General features: G+C 37.5%; 1 protein-coding gene across 1 annotated transcript; it reads left to right on the forward strand.

Moving 5' to 3' along the window:
• The first annotated feature begins 1511 nt into the window (after positions 1-1511).
• On the forward strand, positions 1512-20942 carry pfkla (phosphofructokinase, liver a). Its single transcript, XM_073854752.1, has 21 exons — positions 1512-1781; positions 2920-2993; positions 3082-3159; positions 5870-6059; positions 6151-6316; positions 7037-7081; positions 9542-9746; positions 10925-11017; positions 11194-11319; positions 13665-13729; positions 13859-13922; positions 14086-14231; positions 14886-14957; positions 15052-15139; positions 15681-15833; positions 16220-16384; positions 16882-16943; positions 17412-17523; positions 17991-18090; positions 18294-18399; positions 19758-20942. The coding sequence occupies exons 1-21, from the start codon at positions 1697-1699 to the stop codon at positions 19903-19905; spliced, it is 2343 nt and encodes a 780-aa protein (XP_073710853.1). The 5' UTR covers positions 1512-1696; the 3' UTR covers positions 19906-20942.
• Positions 20943-20947: the final 5 nt, after the last annotated feature.

The following is a 20947-nucleotide window of genomic DNA, read 5'->3' on the forward strand; positions in this document are numbered from 1 at the left end:
CCAGCGAGCGAACGGTAGCTCAATATAATTGATCCTCGTCCCTTTTTTTATTCTGTCTCTCTCCCCTTTGCTCTCCTCTGACAAAACCTTAGGTCTCTTTTTCTTAGTTGCTTCTTCGGCCATGACAAAAACATCAGGAAAATAAATAGTTGCGCTCTCATGTCTGAATTTGAGGAGTGACGTATGCCGTAAAGCAGATTTTTATAGTTTTTTTTTGTGCTTGGGTTACTACCCGAAATCCCAAGTTTAAAAGTATGAGTAAAAGTGATACAGACCCCGTCAGGCTATGGTGGACATGTCATTTAACCTATTTTAAGTCAATGTACCATCACAAGGATCTTGAAAATATATTATGAAGGTTGAAAAACTACAAAGTGTCACTTTAATATTGTAATGCATTACTTTTAAAAGTAACTTTCCCCAAAACTTGTAAAAAGAAATGTGTTTTCTATAGCATCGCTGTGACCTTTAAACCTTTATTTTTAAGAGTGTACATTTAATGGGATATTTAAAGAACCACAGTACATTATTTATACACCACTGTTTGACTGAAATGTTTCTCATGATCTTAAAACTCGTTCTGATGATGGATGCTTAAAGAAGATTTAAAATATTTGTACAAATTCTAGACAAAGGGTGATACACCGAAGATGCTAAAATATAACATATAATATAACATATAGTCTTGATTTATTTTGGATGCATTTAGTCCTAAAATAATTCAATAGTTTTGATGAGACTTTTATTTTATAATATGATTTTAAAGCTCTTTCAGCTAGAAATGTGCATAATAAAACCCTGATGTGTTGACACATATAGGACCTGCTATACAATTATACAAGTAAATCAATAAAAAGTGCTTTTGTTATATAAAAAAGAATCTAATCTCACGTGAATTTTCCATTTAATTATTTGGGTTCTGGTTTGAAAAATTATAACCATATAAATACCCTATACTTAAAAATACAGTAAAGACCAGCATACGCTGGTAGCTGGGTTAAGGTGGTCTAAGCTGGTCCATTTAGCCTGGCAAAGGTGGTGGGTCAGCTAGTCCAGCTAGACATTCTTAAAAAGAGACCAAAACACTGCTAGACCAGCTTGCTACACCAGCAATACCAAGCTGGAAGACCAGCTAAAACCAGCTCAGCAGTTTATGTAGAAGCAGAATTTGAACTTGGACTTGATAACTTATCGTTTTATATAGTGCTGCATGTTCAAAGTTCACAGGTTTTATTGCATTATTTATTCATATAGAGGAGGGTCTGGTGTATTCACACACCTTTAATATTTTTAACATTTAATACATTGACATATGCCATAGTGAACATGTAGTGATGCAACCTTTAAAACGTTTGATTATTTTGGCTGATGATTTCAGGAACTAACAGAAACAGAAACGCATACAGTAAAGAGACAAACCCACTGGGCGGAGCCTTCCCTGCGTCAATCCCACTTTATGAAAACAGGGCGGAGATTTTATGGACCAACAGATGATTTGCCAACAAGCATAAATCAAGACGCGCAGTAGACTTTAAGGAAACAGGGCGGAGTCTTCAGTGCGCGCACTCAACATCCGCGTCCTTCCGTCTGTCAGAAGGTCAAGCGACTCCGTGTCAACATTAAATAATCCTGATCCAGGCAGTATATAGTTTATCGTGTCATTGTAACGTTATATCGGTACCGGACGCGTATCATCATGAGTTCAGCGCGTTTGGAGAAACTGAAAATGACGGGCGCGGGGAAAGCCATGGCACTGCTCACCAGCGGAGGAGACGCGCAAGGTTTACTGTACACATCAATAACACATAAACACACACATAAACACACACATAATGTTATATACATAGAGAGTCGAGTAATGAAACACAAACATCTGTAGCATTAACATATTGCAGGAATACTGCAATGCGCATGTCAACAGAAACTCACCTGCATCTTCATCATCATCATCATCTTCATCATCTAATCTTTTGTAAACTGCAATCTGATGTAAAACTAACCTTACTAAAACATCTTAATGTGTTTGTTAATATATTGTGTTATTTACGAACTGTGTGTGGCTTTACTGTTTACTAATAGTTTAAAAAATATAACATTTAAGATTATTGATCGTGAAATTATGCAGTTTTCTCAAAATTAAACAATTGTATTTAGGTTAAAATTGATGTATGTGTTGTTTTAGTGAGATATTCGTAATTAGGAATGATTGTCAGTCATAAATGAACTATAATACGCACAATTTCTCCTGTCAATGATTGTTACTGTGAGATATCTGTACTAGTGATTGCAATATATTGCACAGGCCGATATATCAGCTGATATTTGGATTTTTCCCAGCATCAGCTGATCATCTTTTCAATTGGCCAGTAAATTTCTCCATTAGGCTACTTAAATGTGTTGTTTGCAATGATAAGATGCTCAGTGCCACTCAATGTAAAGCCAAAGTCTGACAGATAGTAAAATAATCAATCATTATTCCCTTTTTAACATGATGTTATGTTGTGTTGTCGATCAACACACTTAATCAAACAGGATCCACATTAATTATGTCTTAGTATGTAAATTATTATTTAAAAGGATATATTTATAAATGCTTTGCATAACAAATGCTTAGTCTCTTATTTACTGTAATAACATTTGTGTTATATTGGGCTCATATCGGCCAAACAGCTTTCTTAAATCAGGATTGGACATAAAAAATTAATATCAGTCGACCACTAATGTGTACTGTATTCTCTTTAAAATAAAATTGCTACAAAAGTTTCTTCAAAGCAATGCCATTAATGTTTCCTCAATGAGCCATTAGAGGTTCAACTATGACAACTATCATGTTGACTTTATTTAATTTTTTAGATGCATGTGCAATAATCAATTATAAATGTGTTCATGTAATGTGTAATAACCTTTGACCTCTCTCAGGTATGAATGCGGCGGTCCGTGCCGTGACCCGGATGGGCATTTATGTGGGAGCAAAGGTCTATCTGGTTTATGAGGTATTTGGCCCATATATCATCCACTGAGGAAAATCTGTTATTGTTAATGTGATAATGTGACAAGTTTTATCTCTTGAATGTGTTTTAGGGTTATCAAGGGCTTGTGGATGGAGGTGATAACATTAAATTGGCACACTGGCAAAGCGTCACGAATATAATTCAACTGGTAAGTAAAGTCAACATGAAATTCTATCCAACTTACATCATTTAATCACTAAATAACTTGTTTTACTCAAAAAATGACTTTCTTTTTTTTCTTGTTTTCAGTACAAATATCTAAAGATTTTTCAATCAAGATGCATTTTCTTGTTGAGCAAAATTACCTAAGAAAATTAAATATATACAATTGAGGTGAATGTGTGCTTAAAACAAGCAAAAAATCTGCCAATGGGGTAAGAACATTTTTCTTGAATTAAGTGTTTAAGAAAAAAATGTCCTTGTTTTAAGCACAAATTCACTTAAATTTGAGGTTTTGGGTATAAAAACATTTTGTCATTTTGCACATCAAAACAATGCATCTTGATTTAAGATATTTGTACTGAAAACAATGCAAAAATACTAAGTAAGAAAGTCATTTTTTGCAGTGCACCTTTAAATGTAAAAGTTCAAAGGTGGTGTTTTTGTTACTTATTCCACAATGAAACTGACTGACAATTAAAGTTGTCTGTAAATATTTCAGATCTGGTTATGTTTATAATTACTGTATACCTCTTTTCATTGACATACTTGTATGAACATACAATAGAAACGACTGAGAATGATCTTCAGATGTTATGGAGTTTAGTCACATCATCATCATCATGTTGTTTAAATGTTGTCAGGTCTCTTTGAATACACTTTAGTGTCGTTGATGTTTTATGCACATTTTAACTCATTTTTGAATCTTATCTTGTGTCCTGTTGGTGCTGTTAATCTGGTAAACTGGTAAGATGTCGTGTTGCATGTGCTGGAGTGCTTTGTATTAGAGATGTTTTCAGTTTTAGAGTCGGAAGGTTTATTTGTATTAGTCTACAGTTCTGGTGCTCATAATAATGATTTTGGACTGAATTGAATATTTGACACATTATATCTACACCTGCATTTGCTATACACTCACCTAAAGGATTATTAGGAACACCTGTTCAATTTCTCATTAATGCAATTATCTAATCAATCAATCACATGGCAGTTGCTTCAATGCATTTAGGGGTGTGGTCCTTGTCAAGACAATCTCCTGAACTCCAAACTGAATGTCAGAATGGGAAAGAAATGAGATTTAAGTAATTTTGAGCATGGCATGGTTGTTGGTGCCAGACGGGCCGGTCTGAGTATTTCACAATCTGCTCAGTTACTGGGATTTTCACGCACAACCATTTCTAGGGTTTACAAAGAATGGTGTGAAAAGGAGAAACATCCAGCATGTGGCAATACTGTGGGGGAAAATGCCTTGTTGATGCTAGAGGTCAGAGGAGAATGATTCAAGCTGATAGAAGAGCAACTTTGACTGAAATAAGCACTCGTTACAACCGAGGTATGCAGCAAAGCATTTGTGAAGCCACAACACGCACAACCTTGAGGCGGATGGGCTACAACAGCAGAAGACCCCACCGGGTACCACTCATCTTCAATACAAATAGGAAAAAGAGGCTAAAATTTGCACAAGCTCACCAAAATCAGACAGTTGAAGACTAGAAAAATGGTGCCTGGTCTGATGAGTCTTTATTTCTGTTGAGACATTAAGATGGTAGAGTCAGAATTTGGCGTAAACAGAATGAGAACATGGATCCATCATGCCTTGTTACCACTGTGCAGGCTGCTGGTGGTGGTGTAATGGTGTGGGGGATGTTTTTTTTGGCACACTTTAGGCCCCTTAGTGCCAACTGGGCATTGTTTAAATGCCGCGGCCTACCTGAGCATTGTTTCTGACCGTGTCCATCCCTTTATGAGCACCATGTACTCATCCTCTGATGGCTACTTCCAGCAGGATAATGCACCATGTCACAGCTCGAATCATTTCAAATTGGTTTCTTGAACACGACAATGAGTTCACTGTACTAAAATGGCCCCCACAGTCACCAGATCTCAACCCAATAGAGCATCTTTGGGATGTGGTGGAACGGGAGCTTTGTGCCCTGGATGTGCATCTCACAAATCTCCATCAACTGCAAGATGCTATCCTATCAATATGGGCCAACATTTTTAAAGAATGCTTTCAGCACCTTGTTGAATCAATGCCACGCAGAATTAAGGCAGTTCTGAAGGCAAAAGAGGGGGTTAAACACAGTATTTGTATGGTGTTCCTAATAATCCTTTAGGTGAGTGTATCTGCCCAGAAGAGATATAATATTAATAACATGAAGTTTACTATGATGAGGTCTGTGTTTACTGTTTTGTAGATTTAGGTTTTGTAAGTTACATGAGCTTTTTTTGCTCTTTTATGGTGATTTTTTTCTTTTGGATAGCCATGTTAGGATTTCTTTGTGTGTTTCAGAGAAAAAAATAATAGCATACAGGTTTGAAGTCGAGTAAATAATGACAATATTATAGTAATTATAATCTCTGTTGTGCATAAAGAACACTGGAGAACAACATGATATTGTGTGTTAATATATGTGTAAATCACTTTTGCATTTGAATGTTTGTATTGTTAAGTGCTAAAAGCTTCATGTTTAATGCTGTAGTAGACCAATGCTTGAATCTGAATCATGCATCAGCTGCTGGCACCGGTGAATCTCTCTGATGCATGCATGCGCAGACTGTTTGAGCTCAGCACTGATGTGCATTTCTGCAAACGTTTGTTCAAGCATTATTATAATCTCGTCTACTGTATGTAAATAAACCTGTCTGCTGCACAACGGTTTGTCATATGTTGGTGTATATGTGTGTGTTTTGCTCAGGGTGGGACGGTGATCGGCAGCGCTCGCTGTAAAGCCTTCACCACGCGTGAGGGACGTTTAGCTGGAGCCTTTAACCTGGTAAAGCGAGGCATCTCAAACCTGTGTGTTTGTGGAGGGGACGGCAGCCTGACGGGAGCAAATATCTTCCGCTCGGAGTGGAGAGGACTTCTGGAAGAGCTTGTGAAGAAAGGTACAGATATCAGAAATGTTATACATCTCGTGTATATTTTGATGAAGATCATAAACACACACACAGCATTACATCTGGCTGTTGTCGACAGGCCGCATCACTCAAGAAACAGCCGAACGTCACAATCATCTGAACATCGTGGGTCTGGTGGGCTCTATTGATAATGATTTCTGTGGGACGGACATGACCATCGGTGCTGACTCCGCCCTTAATCGCATCACTGAGATTATTGACGCCATCACTACCACGGCAACGAGGTCAGCATCACGATGTCACCATTTCCTGTTCTCCAGTATCTGTTGTTGTTTAAGGCATCGTTTACTAAAGATATCAGACATTTTCTGGTCAGGCTCAGATATTTCAACTAAATTTATTATAAAGGCAGATAAGATCTCGAACAGAATAGAAATAAAGTAAACCATTGCTCAGTGAGGGACTGTTTTATTTTATATCAATTGTGATTTTTATTTATCATACTTAATTTAGTCATTTAATCAAACCTAATGAAATGTTGCAGAGAAACAAACTTAATAGTAAAACTAAAGTACTAAAAAAGTGAAAGTAATGAAGGTGATGCTTCACAGAGTTCATGTTGTAGCACGTGTGCTGTTGTTTTAACCCCATATGATGTAACTTCCTGGACATCAGTCATGACATCATATAAACAACTTAAAATGACTAAAAACTACTAACGTAGTGAACTTATTTAAAATTCACCCCCAATTTTGTAATATTGCAATATATAATGAGTGAATAGACAATTATTTCAAACATCAGTGGTATCTTATAATCTCTATAGACTGAATTCTTGCCTGAGCTTGTCCGTTTACTTTCAGACACAGAAGGAATGTACTTCAGTTATTTTTGGCATGTTGTAATCTGAGAGCTGCACGTAGGCCGCATATCCTGTTAGTTTACACTGAATCCATATTAGATCTGTCATTTTACACTTCATCATGATGTTTCTCTGTTCTCAGCCACCAGCGCACATTTGTGCTCGAGGTTATGGGTCGCCACTGTGGGTGAGTAAAATACTCTTTGGCTTCTCATTGACTCTACGTGGGAAAAACTACACAAATTGCAGCAATTTATAAGAAGCTGATGATCCTGAGTTTTAGATTTGACAAAATCCCATGGGTTTTAAGCAACTGTCTTGAAATCACTCCTAAAACCCTAGCAACCCCTGAACAACCCCCTAGCTGTTGCTTCTGACATGTAGCAACTAGGGCTGCTCGATTGTGGGCAAAATCATAATCACAGTTATTTTGATAAAACTCATAATCACGGTTATTTAACACGATTACTCTGTGACTTTGAGAACATGCATTTATATAACCTTTTTATAAGCTAAGTGTTGCAATAGACTACACGTGTCAAAGCAGTGGGGCCTTTGACGTGCCTTACAAAGACATTGGTCCAACAGCACGTAATTTATATTTTAATCGCACAATAATTGTTGCAATAATTGATTATCATGTTTTTGAAAATTGTTTAAATCACAAATTGAAATTGAAAACAATTAATTGCACAGCCCTATTAGCAACCACCCAGAACTCCTTAGCAGCCACCTAGCAACACCCCTGAACATTTTAGCAATCACTAAGCAACCACTCCTGACATCCTGGCAACTACAGTGAACATCTAGCAACTGCTCCTGACACCCCAGCAACCGTTCTGAACACCTGAGCAAACACCTAAAAACTGCTCCTGACATAGCAACCACCCTGAATGTTCCTGACACCCTAGCAACTGCCCTGTTCACCTTAGCAACCACCTAGTAACCGCTTCTGACACCCTAGCAATCACCCTGAATGCTCCTGACACCCTGGTAACCGCCCTAAACACCTTAGCCACCACCTAGTAACTGCTCCTGACATAACAACCACCCTGAACGTTCCCGACACCCTGGCAACTGCCCTGTTCATCTTAGCAACCATCTAGCAACTGCTTCTGACACCCTAGCAACCGACCTGAACCCTCCGGACAACCTAGCAACTGCCCTGAATGCTCCTGACACCCTAGCAACTGCTCCTGACACCCTTGTAACCACCCTGAACACCTTAGCAACCACCTAGTAACTGCTCCTGACATAGCAACCACCCTGAATGTTCCTGACACCCTAGCAACTGCCCTGTACACCTTAGCAACCACCTAGTAACCGCTTCTGACACCCTAGCAATCACCCTGAATGCTCCTGACACCCTGGTAACTGCCTTAAACACCTTAGCCACCACCTAGTAACTGCTCCTGACATAACAACCACCCTGAATGCTCCTGACACCCTAGCAACTGCCCTGTACACCTTAGCAACCACCTAGTAACCGCTTCTGACACCCTAGCAATCACCCTGAATGCTCCTGACACCCTGGTAACCGCCCTAAACACCTTAGCCACCACCTAGTAACTGCTCCTGACATAACAACCACCCTGCATGTTCTCGACACCCTGGCAACTGCCCTGTTCATCTTAGCAACCATCTAGCAACTGCTTCTGACACCCTAGCAACCGACCTGAACCCTCCGGACAACCTAGCAACTGCCCTGAATGCTCCTGACACCCTAGCAACTGCTCCTGACACCCTTGTAACCACCCTGAACACCTTAGCAACCACCTAGTAACTGCTCCTGACATAGCAACCACCCTGAATGTTCCTGACACCCTAGCAACTGCCCTGTTCACCTTAGCAACCACCTAGTAACCGCTTCTGACACCCTAGCAATCACCCTGAATGCTCCTGACACCCTGGTAACTGCCCTAAACACCTTAGTCACCACCTAGTAACTGCTCCTGACATAACAACCACCCTGAATGCTCCTGACACCCTGGCAATCGCCCTGAACATCTTAGCAACCACCCTGTAATTGCTCCTGACATAGCAACCACCCTGAACAATCTAACAAATACTAAACAATTGCTCCTGACACCCTGGAAACTGCCCTGTACACCTTAACAACCACCATGTAACTGCTTCTGACACCCTAGCAACCACCCTGAATGCTCCTGACACCCTAGCAACTGCTCCTGACACCCTTGTAACCACCCTGAACACCTTAGCAACCACCTAGTAACTGCTCCTGACATAGCAACCACCCTGAATGTTCCTGACACCCTAGCAACTGCCCTGTACACCTTAGCAACCACCTAGTAACCGCTTCTGACACCCTAGCAATCACCCTGAATGCTCCTGACACCCTGGTAACCGCCCTAAACACCTTAGTCACCACCTAGTAACTGCTCCTGACATAACAACCACCCTGAATGCTCCTGACACCCTGGCAATCGCCCTGTTCATCTTAGCAACCATCTAGCAACTGCTTCTGACACCCTAGCAACCGACCTGAACCCTCCGGACAACCTAGCAACTGCCCTGAACACTTTAGCAACTAATCTTGACACCCTAGCAACCACTATGAACACCATAGCAACCACCTAGCAACCATTCATGACATCTTATTAACTGCACACACTTGTTTTTTGTGTAGATACCTGGCTTTGGTTTCAGCCCTGGCGTCTGGAGCTGATTGGCTGTTTATTCCAGAAGCTCCTCCTGAGGACGGATGGGAGGAGCGCATGTGTGCTCGACTGGGAGAGAGTCGCAGTAAAGGATCCAGACTCAACATCGTCATCATTGCTGAAGGAGCCATCAACAGAAGCGGTGAACCCATCACATCCAACTATGTCAAAGATGTGAGTCAACATCTTCATCATTTATTATAGCATCTCCAACATAACCTTTTGGGAGCGTGTCTGTACCTTTAAATGCAAATGAGCTACAGCTCCTCACTCCCTTACACACAGACAGTGAGCGCTTTCAGTTCAAATAGATCTGATTCATGTGAATACAGTCTGAGATCATTGTATCTTTAGCCACTACAACCTGCTAACAAACACATTTAGGAAAGATTTTGGGTAAAACAACCAATCAGTCAGTTGCTGTGGGTGGGCTTTGTTTGTGTGACATCACATTAACAAGATAATCAAAACGGCATGTCTAAAGAGACTGCTTTGGTTTAATGGGGATTAAAGAAGGAGTAGAGGGTGAATTTTGCATAATATGAGCAAACCCCCTAACTGTTAACCCCTACACCCCCCCCCCACCCTTTAAGTGTGGGGTGAAAAGTTGATGTGCACCTTCTAATGAATATAACTCTGTCACTTTTTGGTCTAGAAGCCTAATCTTGGTTTTGTTTAAAGAAGACAATGTAAGGTCTAACTGAAAAAGTGAAATATATGAAAACGACACTCTTCGAGCTTTCCAAATATATATAGTTTTGAAGATGTTTAGGTTTAGAATAGGGTATTAGTGTTATAAATATGTAAAAACACTGTGCGCCCACCTGTGGGCCCATGACCTTTTAGAAACTGACTCTCACTACGTCATAATTTTAAAAAAATTATGATGAAATACGAAAAACTACACTCTTCGAGCTTTCCACGATATATAGTTTGTCATGATTCGATAAGAATTAACATGCAAACCACTGAAATAAAGCTCCTGATTGGTCAATGCAAAGCGTTTTTCCGCCCAATTTCACATTTTTCATCTCGCGCATTTCCCGTGACAACGCTCAATTTGCGCCACTAGAAGCGCGAATAAGGCGGAATAGCGTCTACCACGCCACACTAAACACCTCATTCGCACCGCAAGACCTCCAGACACGCGTCTTCACATTGACTTAACATTGAAATCACTGGCGCTTGAGGCCTCTACTCTGGCTGGTGTGAACGCATCATTAGACCTTTCCAATGATATATAGTTTGTCATTATTCAATAAAAAATTTCCATCCAAAATATTGAAGTAAACTCAGGCATTCTTGGTGACGGTTTACTGAACATGACTTTAAACTGCTGTCATCTGTTGTAGTTGGTTGTGGAGCGGTTGGGTTATGACACACGAGTGACGGTTCTGGGTCACGTTCAGAGAGGTGGAACCCCTTCAGCCTTTGACAGGGTTCTGGTAAATACATCATTTATTTAAAACCCTCACAACAGTTTTTGTTACGCGATAACAATTTTGCATTTTATGACTTTGATATGTTATAATATTTATAACATGTCTATGTTTTACTGTTAGACATGTTTGGTTTGTGGGATTTTTTTTATTTTTATTGAATACTCTGTTTTGTTGTATAGAGCAGTAACTTGGGTGTCGAGGCTGTGGTGGCCCTGTTGGAGGCGGATCCTAACACTCCCGCCTGTGTGATCGGTCTGTCGGGTAACCAGGCTGTACGGTTGCCGCTTATAGAGGCAGTGGAGATGGTAAGTGTTAAATAGACATACAGTAAAATGAACGTTTCTTCAGCTGGGAATTTAGGGCTGTGTTTGTTTCAATAGAGTTACAGAACAAAACTCTAGGTTTGATTATATCTGTGGCAAAATAAATAATACAGTAAAGATGAAGGGTGAATGTTTAGCACGCACAGATCTCATTACTAAACTGTGGTGACAATCAACACGGCATTTCTGAACATTACAAAACAAGTAAACAAATGTGACAACAAGAAACATCAGTGGCTAACATTATGGAGATGTTGTGGATTGTTTTTGCAGTGCATGCTGGGAACTAGACTGAATGATATCATACTGTAGTACTATGAACTATGCATGGGCCGGAATTAGATTTTGAAGATATGATAACCGTCAATATCGATATTGTATTGTATTATCATATGTACATTTTATTTTTAGCAACATGTATGCCAGGTAAAAATAAAGTCTTTTATTTTTTTATAAAAATGTCGTTTGTAATATATATTAAATGTAAACATCAAATCAATTACATGACTTTAGGATTTAATTCATTTTGTGTGAACACAGCTCAGACCTTCGAAACAATATCACAGCAAATTTTTGTGATTTTTGCAACCTTGACTCTTTATAACCTAGTATACCCTGAAACAGGTAACCGGCCCATGCCTACAGTAAACTTTACACCGTTATACAGTAAGGCATTAGTAAATATCCAGGAAAGCACTGTAATCCAGAGACGGTTATAATGTGACATCACTTATTTCCTGTATTCATAACATTATTTCAACACAAATAGTATTTCATTGTGTGCTTTTTTTACATTCTCATGTGTTAAGGGCGTTCACATTATAAAGATAACTATAACATCAACTATATTACGTACGTAAGGAATAATTGACGACGGGCCCTTGAATTATAAGAAAATAATGCACACCAAGGTGGTATTGCGGCAGCCAAAAAACCCAGAAATAAGTTTTAATAAGCAGTCGACCCCAAAAAACGAGCGTTTAAAGACACAAAAGTCTATTAAAACTATTATTAGAACTACTCCCACTGAAGGGAAACGTAACTGAATCACTTTTGTCTCCTGGGTTTTACAGCTCGGTAGCTTATAAAAACTTATTTCTGGGTTTTTTGGCTTGTTAGCTGTACATCTTGTCACACAGCAGCTTTTAGGCATTATTCTGTTTTTTGTTATAAGCCAAAAATGACAAGGAGGAGGCCTCTCGCAATACAAAGTCAATGGAGACAGATGGATTGTTTCCCCTCGGGGGCATGGTTTTTAAATAGCATAAATGCGCTCTGTCTCTATATTAAAGTAATATTATTAAATCTTCAGTAGTCCAGTGCACTGTTCTCTGCAGCCTTGCAATTCATTTTATTTTCAAATATATCATTTACAATTTAGTGCAAAAACAGACGCCTAAACAATTATGATTTTTGCTATAACCATGCAGCCCTACCATAAGGTATTAATATTATTCAAGTAAACTTATTCAAAAACCACTGAAAGGGAACAAATGTCTTTGTGTTTCCCCTATATTTCTTGAGAATTACCTGTTGGGTTGAAAAAGTTTGAAAACGCTTGATACGCAAGCAAGATTAGTCAAGAATGCAGGGGAAACAGATGGAAAAATAAAAATCCTTATCTTAATTTTTTAGTACTTCGATCATGTATATTTCCAAATAATGTAAGGTAGGTCAACCTTCTGTCAAAAAAGAACAAATATGGACATTCAACATTTTGTTTTTCTTGACTAAACATCATATTCATATGAAGCTTATTTTTTACTAATAAACTGTCGAGTTTTGCATCAAATAGATTTTTGTTACTCTTGCAATAGACAATAAATAATGACTATTCATAGACGGTTCATTGTTACAAAAAGATTTTAAAAAATATGATTTATAGACCCTTTGAAAAGCAGAAGCGTCCCGTGTTTAAATTGTTAAACCCCTCAAATTAGGAGAATGGGTCTGGATAAGTGCTGGCAGCCTAGGGACAGCAACCTTTAACCCGGTGGCATGACAACACCAGAAAAGAAACAGACCGGCCCACCAGGAATTCTCCTGGTCCTCCCTATGGCCAATCCAGACCTGTCCTCTACATTCATATTCCTCTACATTTGTTGTATCTTTATTGTTATAGTTGTCTTGTGAACTCTGCTATTCTGTTTAATATAAATGATTTTTAAAACTATATTTTTTATAGTTATGGTTTTAATGTGAACAGCCCTTTACACTTGACTCTTTTGTCTAAACATAAACGTTAAATAAACTCCCATGTGTGTTTTATCTTCGTTCTTGTCTAAAATAATTTCTGATATGATTGAATTTGATGTTCTGTCCTGAAGACTAAAGAGGTGCAGAGAGCCATGAATGAGAAGCGTTTTGAAGAAGCGATACAGCTGCGAGGAAGGTGAGAGACGTTTCTGAACTACTTTACTGTTATTATTGTCATTAAATGTGTCTGGGAATCTGGACACGGCCTGTAAATGTTCATGTTTATGAGAGTTAAAGTGATTTTAATGACTGATGCTCTTCACAGGAGCTTTGAGAACAACTGGAACATTTATAAACTGCTGGCCTATCAGAAGCCTGCTCAGACCAAGGTCATACATCAACTTCAACAAATCTCACAACCAAACCACACCTATTAAATCAAAAGAATTTACTGCCAATGATACGTAATGGTCAAGTTGATATAATATTACTGGTAAATGATTCAGATTAGTTTATGGCAGTAATTGATCTTCTGTATTGTGGTCATCACAGAGCGGATACTCCATGGCCATTCTGAATGTGGGCGCACCTGCGGCGGGGATGAACGCAGCCGTGCGCTCCGCTGTCAGGGTCGGCTTGGCCACAGGACATCGGGTTTTTATTGTTAATGATGGATTTGAGGGTCTGGCTAACGGAGCGATAAATAATCATTTTCATTATTATAAGTCTATGTAAAGTAATTTCAGACAATTGTTTCCAAATATTATAAATGTTACAAAGACTGTGTAGTACTGAATTGTGGACTTACAAAAATGTGGAGAAACTGCTTAACGGTGTGTTCGGGATTATTTGGGCGGGGCTAAAATGGTGGCTCAGTGATGCACTGGAGCCACCGCTCATGGCCCCGCCCCTAACACCCGTAATTCGACCATCCATTCAGGTTGTAGCCCTATTTGAAGGTTGAGAGAGAAGGCAGCCTGCCTATTTTTGATAACTTATTTAGGGATTTTTATCATTCAAATTTGGCTGGGTGGATAGTAACACATTTTTTTGTGGTGTAACAAACTGCAAACACATTTAATATCAGACTTTGATCATTTACATAAATATGACAGATGTCAAGAACAGGTTATGTGTATTCAGTGGTGTAGTGCAGGGTATATATATGGAGTATGCCCACTTCTTTATTTGATGGGATATACCCACTTCTACTTTTTAAAAAAATGGGGGCATGATTTAAGAGTTCACCCACTTCTTTAGGCACCACTACACCACTGTGTATTGATTTTGTCTATATGTTGATGTGTCTCTGTGTTTATAGGTATGAATAATAACTATGTCACGCTGTTTTAGATAAATAAAGTGTTATGGCATGAGGTGGCTGGTTGGACTGGGCAGGGTGGATCTCTACTGGGAACCAAACGGTTTGTCACTTAAAAAAAAAAGTACTGTAGCATTAACATCCTTCACTTGAATAAAATTATATCTTTTAGTTATTGTACCCTTAATATTTTCCAGAACACTTCCAAACAGCTGTATGGATAAACTTGTGGAAAACCTCAAAAACTATAATATCCAGTCCCTGCTGATCATTGGTGGTTTCGAGGTACTGAAAACTTTCATATTTACTTTACTATATCAATTATGAGATTGACCAGAGCTTTAAAGTCTTTAGATTGATCAAAATCAAACTGGGGTTCAGTTTTTCCAGTGTGAAAAGCATGTGACAACTTGCCCCGAACTGACATGTGTGCTAATGTTGGCTAAATCTCAGGGTTAGATCAAAGCACGTCAGCTAAAGTATCAAAATGCACGTTTTTGTCTCCTCTATTTTGTGCAAAATAATATTTTTTAACATTCATGCCTAACAAAGTTGTATTGCATAAAATATAAAGTGCACATTTGTAACTTTTTAAGCCAAAAAAGCAGAAAATTGTGCTAACGTCAGATTAGAGCGATCTTGACCACATGTGAACACAAAGTTGACTATAGAAGAAGATTTTATTTTTTGAGAGCCTTTTCATGCCAAAAACACTGGTACCTAAAATCATATGTTTACTGTATTTATATTGTATTTATTCTGTTGTCTGTTTAATTTATGATGAATATATTTATGACGTCTGGCTGTTCTTTAATGTTTTGTCCAGGCATACGAGGGAGTATTACAGCTGGTTGAAGCCAGAGGTCGATATGATGAATTATGCATTCCTATGTGCATCATCCCTGCCACCATCAGCAATAATGTACCCGGCACTGACTTTAGTATCGGTGCAGATACCGCGGTAAATGCCGCCATGGCGGTGAGTTCAGGATATTTGCTTTGCATTACTCTTAACATATATTCTCATTTAGATTGATCTGTATTAGCATATGCATTTTCACAAACAGATATGTAGCTTATGTCAAGTTTTATATAGGTGTTTATATAGTTTTTTCTGTAGCTCAGTTGTAGAGCATTGCATTAGCAGTACAGAAGGTTGTGGGTTTGATCCCAGGGAAGACACATGCTGGTTAAATGTAAACCTTGTAATGCAATGTATGTCGCATTGGATAAAAGCATTTGCCAAATGCATACATGTAAATGTAAAATATCATTGCTCAGACTAAATCTCACTCTATGTATAAATCAATACACTGCAGTTATATTAGTCAGTTATTAATGTAAGTGCATTTCTCTTTCATTAAGAGCTGTGATAAGATCAAGCAGTCGGCCTCAGGGACCAAGAGAAGAGTTTTTGTGGTGGAGACAATGGGGGGTTACTGTGGTTACCTGGCAACCTACACTGGCATCGCTGTTGGTGCGGATGCAGCTTATATTTTTGAGGATCAGTTTAACATCCATGACCTAAAGGTGAGTAAAAGTAACAAATGTTTTGATTTCCTTGAGACGGCGATCATGGATTACCGATATTTGATGGGAGGTTTGGCAGCCGATCTGTAGTTAAGATTGTATAGATTATATAGTACACATTTTACACAGTAAAGTTAGCTCAGTGTAGCTTTTGATATGCTTTAGCTATGATTTGAACTAAGGTCATATACTTGTTGAAAATAAATAAACTACCCTTAAGGACTTTGTTGTTATTGATTCTTTGCGAAGTTTACCGGAAGTTACGTTTGTTCCACGAAAGCCGTTTGGTTATGTTGTTACTGCTGAAAAGTCTATAGTGTTACATAACAGCTTATATTTATGTCCAGGATTCATTGCTCTATACTTAAAATCTGCCTAAAATATATGATGTAAGAACATGACGAATGTTTTTAATTTAATAACACATTTAGACAGCATCGTAAAGATGTCGCTTCACAGATCTCCATGTGTGTTCATGTCAATATTTTTGTTTTTAGACCAATGTGGAGCATTTGACCGAGAAGATGAAGAAAGACATTCAGAGAGGTCTGGTGTTGAGGTACGGTAAAAAAAAAATGGGCAATATTGAACTAAATTCATATCTCGGTAATCTTGTGATGAATGACGATATATAAGAAATATCTTGCATTTTCTTCAAAGTGAAATAAATGTTTACATGCAAGTCAAAGCTTTATGTGAGATGTCATCCCATATCCTGATATATTAGCAAAATTTATACCACGGGTCTGTTGAATGCTGTATTCTGATTGGCTGAGAAATGTTCCGTGGGTATGCATTCGTTTCTGATAACCGCACACCTAGCTTGTCAAATGTCTTAAAAATAGGCACCAGAGCAATGTTTGTGGTAACCGTGGTATAAGAGGAATAATTGACTCCGGTCCTTTAAATTATTTGAAAATAATGCACACACGCGGTGTAACACAAAGCAAAACCCAACACATAAAGTCTGTTTTACATTAGGAAGTGTTTTACTGCGGTACGTGTGAACTCTTTTGTCTCTTTACAGGAATGAGAAGTGTCATGAGCAGTACACCACAGATTTCATTCACAAGCTTTACTCCGCTGAGGGCAAAGGTGTTTTTGACTGTAGGGTCAATGTTCTGGGACACCTCCAACAGGTACATACAGTATAACCTCATCTGTATGGTTCATTATTTAACTTCAATGGTAAAGGGATAGTTCACCCAAAAATAAAAATAAAACAAGGATTTACTCCCCCTCAAGCCATCCTCGATGTATATGATTGTCTTGTTTCAGACAAACACAATCAGAGTTATATTAGAAAATATCCTGCCGGTTCCAAGAGTTCATCAATATGTTATGTCTTGTCCTACATTATACCCTGGAAACACACTCTCTTGAACACGCTCTGAATGACACCAGAAACTAGTTATTTTAGTTTTTAATGTTTAAATATTGATATTTTGTATTGGTAGTTTGTCTGAAATGTGATAATATCTGTAAAAATATCGCTTAAGAAAATACTATGTATAATACTATCGTTTATTTAAAATACTATGAATACAACATTTAAATAATAATAATTTTTTATTATAATGTATGTTTTGTCTCTTGTGTTTAATAGGGTGGAGTACCAACACCTTTTGACAGGAATTATGGCACTAAACTGGGAGTGAGATCCGTTCAATGGTTAACAGAGAAGATGACCAAAACTTATAGACAAGGTACTGAAACATTTACAAACACATCATCGAAAACCTCGTTGAAATTTGGCTGTTTTCCTCATGATGATGTTGTTGCTGCTGCCGTTTTATTTTAAAGTAATATATGGAGATTGATTTCACTGTGATTGAGTGTTTAAGAGATGAGAGTTAAAGTGTTTTGTTGAAGAATAAGCGACAGTGAATGATACTTTGTGTTCGTACAGGTCGTGTGTTTTCTAATGCTCCAGACAGCGCCTGTGTGGTCGGACTTTACAGGAAAGTTTTGACTTTCAGTCCTGTGACTGAACTAAAAGATCAGACAGATTTTGAGTGAGTAAAACCATCTGTGAAAAACACTACACAAACTACAGTACTTAGGGTCCAAACTTCTGGGAATTTTCCAGGCTGGACACTTTCCATGGGAATTAACAAAGAATATATGGGAATTGATGGGAATATATGTGAATTAATAGGAATATATGGGAATTAATGGGAATATATGGGAATTAATAGGAATATATGGGAATTAATGAGAATATATGGGAATTAATGGGAATAAATAGGAATATATGGGAATTAATGGGAATAAATAGGTATATATGGGAATTAATGAAAATATATGGGAATTAATGAGAATATTTGGGAATTAATGAGAATATTTGGGAATAAATAGGAATATATGGGAATTAATGGGAATAAATAGGAATATATGGGAATTAATGGGAATAAATAGGAATATATGGGAATTAATGGGAATATATGGGAATTAATAGGAATATATGGGAATTAATGAGAATATATGGGAATTAATGGGAATAAATAGGAATATATGGGAATTAATGGGAATAAATAGGAATATATGGGAATTAATGAAAATATATGGGAATTAATGAGAATATTTGGGAATTAATGAGAATATTTGGGAATTAATGGGAATATATGGGAATTAATGAGAATATATGGGAATTAATGGGAATAAATAGGAATATATGGGAATTAATGAGAATATTTGGGAATTAATGAGAATATTTGGGAATTAATGAGAATATATGGGAATTAATGAGAATATATGGGAATTAATGAGAATATTTGGGAATTAATGGGAATATATGGGAATTAATGAGAATATATGGGAATATATGGGAATTAATAGAAATAAACTGCCTATAACAGGGAACTTAAACGTAGTTACAAAAAATCTTGCAGCATACTTTTAACATGCACAGATAATTTCTTAAATCCTGCACACAAAATAATGTCCATCTTTGCATGCATTCACGTAAATTACATACATTTGTTTAAAACTTCATTCTGCTGTGTGTAAGCTAGTGTGCAACAACATTATACCATTATAAAGACAAATACACTGACTGAGAAAACATTTATGTGAGATGATTAAAAAAGTACCAAAAACCAAAAAAACACCCAAAAGTTTGGAAACATGACTATTTTTTTTTTTTTAAATGAAGTCTCTTATGCTCATCAAGTCTGTATTTATTAGATGTCCAAAGCTATGACTAGTAGTTTATTACACAGACAACAGTCGACTCCGGGCCAGATCCGCACGGGAGCTGCAGATTTTGGCGCAGATCCGGCCCTGATTCGTCTGCTGTCTGGGTAGAATCAGTTATAATGATAGTAAACACAAACACTACATTATTTTGAACTACTATTTAATGTGTTTGCAGACACAGAATGCCTAAGGTACAGTGGTGGATAAATCTACGACTGATGCTGAAGATGTTGGCAAAATATCAGACATCCTTCAATGATTATGTGACCGGAGAGATGAATCACGTGACACGTCGCTCTCTCAGTATAGATACTGGCTTTTAAATACACATCACCAACTCATTCAAACTCACATCACTGCCAATCCAACATATATCAGGTATAACCGCTCGATTCTTCACTAAAGGAGTAAAACATTGCTCCATATTTGTGCCTAAACTTGAGCATGATGTGACCACTTTACTGATGCATTTAAAGACTACTAGAGTATTGTGTCCAGCGTCGAGCATCAGATTGGTGGATATATTGAGATGCTTTGACAATTTCACTGTAGACAACCTAAGTTTTTATGTTTTAACACACTGTTGCTCACATTCAGTATAGACCAGGGGTCTCCAACCTTTTTGTGGACAATCTGGAGGGCTACTTTTTTGATATAGTCTACTCAAAACTTTTTGGTTTTACTTTTTGATGTTTTATCATTGTTTAAAATGTTAACATACATAAAATAAACCAAGCCAGTATAAAAAATATGAAATAAATATTAAAATTGAGGCTATTAATGTGCACCAAATTGGAACCACTGGTATAGACACACTGTTATTCCTTGTACTACACTAAAGATATTTTATTCTCCACAGATATTTAAACTACTGAAAAGATTTAGTTCACCACAAAATTAACTACTCCATCTTTATAATCTTTATCTTTCATGAGAGAATCAGGTTTGACGTTCATCATTGAGAGATAAACCTGCTGCTTTCATTGTTAAATGTTTGTGTTGTTATTGTGCACTTCAGATCAGTGACTGTAATATTGTGTCTGTGATTAATGTAAATCAAGACTTTAATTTTAGTGTTTTATCTCCAGTATTAATACGTCTATGGCCATTTTCACATCGTACTGTGAGATAAAAAAAATATAAAAATGTGTTTTGTTGCCTTAATACTGTAAACATTATTCACAGCTGTTTCTATTTTAGAAATAGTATTTCTGTTTACAAATCTCTAATAAAAGTATAGATGTTAAATGAATGTAATGATACAGCTGAATGTCAATAAAAAGTATTTGGTGTTATTTACTGTACAATAAATATACAGTACATATATTAAAACATATAATAAAAGGTATATTTAAACAAACTTGT

Source organism: Misgurnus anguillicaudatus, chromosome 17, assembly GCF_027580225.2.
Source record: "Misgurnus anguillicaudatus chromosome 17, ASM2758022v2, whole genome shotgun sequence".
In the NCBI taxonomy this organism is placed as follows: Eukaryota; Metazoa; Chordata; class Actinopteri; order Cypriniformes; family Cobitidae; genus Misgurnus; species Misgurnus anguillicaudatus.